We start from the raw sequence: 7,164 nt of genomic DNA on the forward strand, positions 1-7,164 counted from the left end.
TTAAACTCTTTCAAACGCGCATCAGCTCGAGATTAGGTCCTGTTTACAAAATGGCGACTGGAAGTAGCAAGGCAGATTAAATTGGAATTTAAATTGCGTATATTTCGGCAAGTAAACATTGTTCACAAAGCCCATGTGGTCTGTTCATCTAATTTAGTCAAGATGTACTCAGAACAGTCGTTGTTTAGTCGCTAGGGTCATTCACAAAATAATTAGTATTATTATATAAACTTATTGTAATTATTATTCAGATTTATATAGATTTCGTGTTTTCATTGCTCATTTGTTCTATCTTTATGACGTACCAGGAAGAATTCAACAGTTCTAGCACTGCCCAACCACATACTCATTTACAACAGAGTAGACTGGAACAAGCGGAGCCTTCGGTCACGAGCCCGGCGTCCTACCACTAGACTACCGTTTTCTGCCTCCTCACGGATATACGGAATCTTACCTATCGTATCCACTTTGTACACATCGTATTTCCCTAACTTGGCGTCAAATGTCCGGTAAAGCAGATTAAGGAGATCCATGACCTCAAATGGTGTAAATGTGGAACAAATACTTGTAAATCCGACAATATCACTGAACAACACAGTTGCGGATTTGTACAACTGTGGTTCCACCCGTTCGTTCCTCATCAGTTTCTTTGCTATAGAAACAGGAAAAATTTGATACAACAAAGCCTCGCTTCGCTTGCGTTCCTTTGACAGAAGAAATGCCTGCTCCTGTTTGTAAAAGAGTAAAAGCCACATGCTTAATGGAAAGTGTAAATTTTATTTAAATATGTACACGGTATATTGAAAAACATTGGCAAAGATTAAGTGATATATTTCATTATACAAGATATCATCAACTTCATTACACATTTTACCCTTGTCTTCCGGAACACCTGGTCTTTTTTAAAACTTTTTCAAGGACTTCCATGTAAATCTGTTATCTATATTTTACCGTAGTTGTAATGCCTTTGACAGTCCGGTTATGTTGACACTTCGGTATTTTTTTGTTTTCTTAATTTACATGATGAAAACAAAACACCCATACTTATGAGGAGAACTACTTATAACAATAAGATTTAAAATGTGACGCTGGCAAAACAATCGAGAAAATATATATTCTAAAAAATGGATCGTTATGCTGAAACAATATACCTATTAAAGGTGTAGTGAATATTTAAAGATCCCCATCCCACTGCGACAACCTATAACTTTAACATGCAGGAAATTTTAATTAACAGGTTTTACTCTCTATGGTACATGCATAAAATTATTCCAAATATTGTAAATATTAGCGGTGCCCTGTGTAGATATTGCATCTAATGTCTTAATGACCGAAAATTTTGCAAGAAAACAGAACATTAAAGCGAATCTTATGATGTTTGCCTGCAACTGCCATATGCTTCAACGAAAAACCACAGAGGGATAATCTAATGTTTGCCTACAGTGAGACAGATATCCTTTAAACTGACCTTCATGGACACGGCTACAGCCTGGATCTGTTTGGTCAATTTGAATACAACCATCAGAATCGTTGGATACAGAATGATGGCGCCTACGACCAGCACTATGCTGAAGTTGTGTTTGGTGCTGATTTCATCCAGGTCTGTTTCAAGATCAGCTAAAATGCCCTGTTTAGGATATAAAACATATTTATTTAACGACATACATAGGATACTATCAAAATCAAAAACATGCATTTGTGACGTCTCAAGTCACATGATTTCATTGCACATATAGATATATTTTACGAAGGTAATCTACGATGTCAGATGAAAGTTTTTGTGTTATATTTCTTCAATTACATACCTATTAATATTTTTTAAATGTATTATATGTTTCCTGCGAAACATTTACCAACGTTACCCCGTTCGTGTCTTCTGCTTGTGAGTCATCGAGAAACCGAGATTTGTATTGTAAGAGGCGACTAATGTGGTTCTCTACACAATCGGGGTTTTCTTTCATGTCTTCATCTCAGAGGACATCGCAAAAAACAAGATTGATATGTGACCCCGATTGCAAATATTAAGATATTTGTTTCGTTTCCCTATATTTCCTCCCTACTATCTCTTTCCGGCACTCTCTCACTAGGAACCCGCCTTTATACGACTTCGGCTTTTGCGAAAACGTTAAATTCCGCTCCCCTGCAGATTTTATGGAAATAATAGCCTGCCGTATTCCACTGCATGTCATTAAAGGCGTCTACTGTGGGACCCCTGTAAAATCGGGGTTTACATCCTAGTCTTTTGCTAAGGGAGACATGAAAGAAATCGATAATGATCTTTTGTCCCTATTGCCATTTTTGATCTATATATTTTCTCTCTACTTCCTAATAAAAGTTTTGTTTCCCTCACTTTTGGCATTGGTGTTGAACGTGTGCTAAAGTGAGACAGGCAATTGGTTCTGCCCCCATGCCGGTACATACCCAAAAGTCCTTAATAATGGTAATGTAATTCCCTGCTTAATGTTTATCATTTAGTGCAAAGGCAGCAACTGGCCACTTGTTTTCAGTATTATGTGGCCGGTTGGAATATTTTGTTGGGTGCCTCCGGCAAGGTATTTCAATGAGGTAGCACTCTAAAGTAGGTATCAGATCCATGTTATCGCAAATATGCATATAAACCAACATACCATGCCTCGAGATTACACACAACCGTGCACGCATACGTTAAACTACGAATCAAGCGAATCAACGGAATAACAATGGCGGCCAAAACGATGTCGTAGACGGGGACAATGATGTCACTTTGCTAAATTTTGGTGTTACAGTTTTCAGATCTCATTCTTGTTTCAATTGGCAGATTTGATTAGGGGATAGTAACCTGAAAACGACTCGATGGATCACGTACGTAAGATTAAAAAAAGGAAAATATGAATATTTACCATCTTTCACATACTTATCTGCCTTTTATCTTCATTTGAGACCTCTTTTTTAATGGCACAATTATTGTTGTTTATTTACTTACATAACTTAAGGACGTCATCAGGAGAATATAATTTATAAAAGTACTACAATTGAGCATTAATGAAAGTTTTCTTTACTCTTATTATTTTCGGACATTTTAACTATCTACGCGTATTTGACATTTATTTTCGAAGGGTGACATTTCGGTAAGTCGGAAACATTTAATCTGAAGCATGAAAAACATTCATTCTTTTCACCAGTGGTCATGTTAGATAACTATGTTTCAGTTTATAATCCAATCGTTATGTTTCTGAAATTTGAACAAAAAAGGATTCAATAAAAATACTAAAATGATAAGAAATATAAGAAACTGAAGACGGTCATTCCTTGCACCTCAGGTAGTGCTTATATTAAGGTATAAATGTATTCCACCTCCCTCTACATATGAAAGATACACGTGTCCAGTGCGGAACACCCATGTGAATATACGTGTATTCAGTGACCTGTGTTGTCGCCTCCGTTGCAATTGTTTACTTGCTAGTAGGCATAATTTGCGTCCAATTTCGAGAAGAGAATATTTCCTGTCACCGTATCCAAACAATCCTCAATGAGAGGCAGTTGAAATACATCCTTCACATTTGATTAGCACTTCAATATGTCGTTTGAATTACTAGGCAATTTTGCCGTCTGCAGGTGATACCAGCTTAAGAACATAAGAATTGTTGGACAAGTTTGCACTGAAAGTCTTGCATGGATCTTGATATTTGAGATGCACAGTACTTTTTCTGCTGTTTCCAAATAAGGTCGTAGTTTGTGCATATCTTATCTAGCAATATTACTATATTTTGTGTTTGCATGAGCATTGTCTATGCAATGTTTTATCAAAATTTCGGTTTAAAAATTGTGGAAAAGAGTCTATCATTATGTAGGTATGTTGGATAGGGATATTTTACCCAAGGGTGAATAACTCGGGTAAGAACCTGAAGCCTCGGTCCTGACCCAAATTCTACACCTTCTGGTTGAAGACAAATTATTTAACCCTTTCACCCCTATGTAACTTATGTATACTCTACTATGCATTGATATGGATGAGTCCATTATGGTTTACAGTGGTGAAAGGGTTGAACAAAGAGTCGTGATATCGTTGTAATTACCTTTCCGCTGGTATCCTGGATTCCCTGCAGTATATCAACGAACACAGTCCTGTTGTCAAACCACTTCAAAGCAAGTACTGCTGATGGTGTATGTAGAACAGTCGAAATGTTGCTAATAATCTGCCATCGCCTACCATCCAAAAGTCCACCCAGTTTAGACTCACTGAGTCTGTCCGAGAGCAATTTCGCCATCGGCTTAGAATACTGAGAGCAGATGTTCAGGTAGGTGTTTGCTGCCATGTTCATTTTGATATACCAGGCCAGATCAGTTTGAGAGGTATTTCCTAAGTAAGAAAGAGTAAGTAGCAAAATAAATGTGTAAGTATAAATGTTATATTTCTTCTGTCTTCGTTCAAAATAAAATAAAAACAAGGATTACACAAACGAGGAATAATAAAAATAACACACTTGAAGAATCACAAGAATCACACATACGAGGAACAATAAAGATAGCACACTAAAAGAATCACAAGAATTTCTCTCATGAAAATGAAGAATTACAGAACGTGAACGTGGGGAATCACAAGAATTACTGATGTTAATATGCAGAATCACAAGAATTGCATACTTGAAACAGAATTACTCGCATGAATCCGAAGAATAACAGGAATTGCACACGTGAACGTGAGAAGTCACAATAATCAAACATGAAGAATCACAAGACTTAAACATTTTAATACGAAGATTCACAAAACATCACAAGAATTATACATACGGAAAATCACAAGAATTACTCATACAAATGTGAAGAATAACAGGAATTGCACACGTGAACGTGAGAAGTCACAAAAATCAAACATAAAGAATCACAAGACTTAAACATTTTAATACGAAGATTCACAAAACATCACAAGAATTATACATACGGAGAATCACAAGAATTACTCATACCAATGTGAAGAATAACAGGAATTGCACACGTGAACGTGAGGAGTCACAATAATCAAACATGAAGAATCACAAGACTTAAACATTTTAATAAGAAGATTCACAAAATATCACAAGAATTATACATACGGAGAATCACAATGTATTACTCAAACCAATGTGAAGAATAACAGGAATTGCACACGTGAACGTGAGGAATTACAATAATTATACATGTGAGGAATAAAAAAATATCATATGTAAAGTACTACATACTTGAAGAATCACAAGAATTAATCATGTTAATACGAAGATTAACAAGAATTACACACTTGAAACAGAATTACTCACCTGAATGTGAAGAATTACAGGAATTACACACGTGAACGTGAGAAATCACAAGAATTATACACGTGTAGAATAAAAAAAATATCATATGTAAAGTATAAAAAATACATACACATGAAATTCACAAGGATTACACATATGAGGAATCCCAACGATATTTGGCCAACAAACAGATTTGTATCAATATTTTATGCAGTTGATAGAATGCAATATTACAATGAACAGATGTAACAAATCTTCGAATTCTGTAGGTTATTTTTGTCCTAACAACGGTGTTCAGCCTAAGACAATTGTCCGTGATTAACATATCATTAGATAATATGAAAAACATATTGTTAGGTTAACATCATCATTTTAAGTGTAAAAGAACGTATTGGGTAGCCAATGACAACAATAATAGTGTTTAAACATATCGTTCTACACTTTTTTAAGGTTGATTGTATTCCTCCGCGTAAACTTAATTGTTTACGACTCTCAAAGACGGTGATCATTAGGCCGAGAAGTCGGGTGAAAGACATTGAATTTAGTTAACCTTTTCGAATAGAGACAATATATAAGACGGTTGTTTAGAGATGGTAAACAGTTTTTCAGGATGGCCTCTCTATTGTATCCACGTGCTCGCGATGAGAAAAATAATCTCACAAAAATCATGTTAACACAGTGTGATAATCTATAAATGTCATGTACACCTTATTTGGCGAGCTTGCTACCTACCTTCCGCGTAAAAAGAGCTTCCGAGTGCCCTCTCGACCCCGACCGCATCCGTTGCTAGGAGAAGCATGTGATACGCAACCATTGTCCTCCAGAGCTCACCCGACATTGACAAACTCGCACATTTGGCTAAGCAGCGTATAATAGAGGCGATGATATCAGAATAGAACTTAATTACTTCCTTGCGAGTGACGTTGTTTGCGACGACCAATTGACGATATTCTTGAATTCTTGAGAAATACGCATTTTTAGATTTGAAATATTCTGGATCCTCTTTTGAATACACTGGCCACACTTTCAGGTTCTCAATGGCAGCGTTTGATTTGCGGTAGTTCTTCTGTAGCTTTTCGAATATTCTTGGATCTGAATATGCACTGAGATATAAAACACTTGTCCCTCTTTCTATCTGGATATGATGTACCACGTTCCCTATTTCAATACTTATGTAGATACCTTGCCGTATCGCGTTCTTGGTATCGTAGTCAGGGATAGAGTTTATCATACTCAAACAAGTAATGACACTAAGACTAACAATAGGAACCAGGGTGAACAAGAGAATTTTTGCTAGCTGACAGCGTTGTCCTTTCTTCGATAAGAAATCGACATTGACCAATCCACAGCAGCTCTCCGAAGGTATTTCCGACTGTATGACTGCAGTGTCACCTCGTAAACTCGAAAGTGCCCCTGAAGTAATTGTAAATAAGCTCTTTGAAGAATTTGATGGTGATTGTCTCGACACTTTGTTGACAATCCTTTTGTTGGAGTACGGCAAACTGCAAGGGAAGCTCGTGTTTTAGCGAAATAAATATTAAAATGTTTTATGAAAATGATATTTAAAGAAACAATGTAGGGATGTACAAAACGTATGATATCAAAGATTTTGTATTAAACATACAGGGTTATTATCAGCATGGTAATGTTTGGTTAATGACAGTTTTACAGTCCTTTTTGTAGGAGGGCTGGTACTGCAATCCAAAGCGACTGAACTTGTTTTGCTAATGAACAGCTTTGAACAAAGTTGGAATATTCTTTGTCGTACTGAAATCTATCAAAAAGGTTAATCTTAAAAGAAGCAAAGGTATGGTTTTATCTCTTAAATGTAGCAAAGTGACGAAAATCGCAAAATCGCGACAAACTCTACATCGTGGAAATAACAAAAACAACGTCGTTGTCATTATTTTAC

The 7,164-nt window shown here is 36.2% G+C and overlaps 2 protein-coding genes across 2 annotated transcripts in view; both read right to left on the reverse strand.

The window, feature by feature from the left end:
- LOC110448097 (atrial natriuretic peptide receptor 2-like) overlaps positions 1-625 on the reverse strand; it is a 4,676-nt gene extending 4,051 nt beyond the window's left edge. The window contains exon 1 of the mRNA XM_021494162.1: positions 455-625. Coding sequence (XP_021349837.1) covers positions 455-533 — 79 coding nt within the window. The 5' untranslated portion in view covers positions 534-625. The remainder of the gene's footprint in view (positions 1-454) is intronic.
- Positions 626-1,426: 801 nt separating this feature from the next.
- Positions 1,427-6,483, reverse strand: LOC110448450. The gene is made up of 3 exons (XM_021494706.1): positions 5,985-6,483; positions 4,056-4,339; positions 1,427-1,627 (listed from the first exon to the last, which is right to left on the reverse strand). Exons 1-3 carry the CDS (start codon positions 6,481-6,483, stop codon positions 1,427-1,429), a joined length of 984 nt encoding a protein of 327 aa, XP_021350381.1.
- Between the last annotated feature and the right edge of the window lie 681 nt (positions 6,484-7,164).

The sequence above is a fragment of the Mizuhopecten yessoensis genome, unplaced genomic scaffold (assembly GCF_002113885.1).
Source record: "Mizuhopecten yessoensis strain PY_sf001 unplaced genomic scaffold, ASM211388v2 scaffold419, whole genome shotgun sequence".
Lineage (NCBI taxonomy): Eukaryota > Metazoa > Mollusca > Bivalvia > Pectinida > Pectinidae > Mizuhopecten > Mizuhopecten yessoensis.

Coding starts and splice junctions, on each gene's coding strand:
- LOC110448450 (XM_021494706.1), bottom strand. CDS start 6,483: ATGATAAACTCTATCCCTGACTACGATACCAAGAACGCGATACGGCAA. Junction 4,340..5,984: donor AAGCTCTTTTTACGCGGAAG/GTAGGTAGCAAG, acceptor TTTCTTACTTAG/GAAATACCTCTCAAACTGAT. Junction 1,628..4,055: donor TCCAGGATACCAGCGGAAAG/GTAATTACAACG, acceptor TATCCTAAACAG/GGCATTTTAGCTGATCTTGA.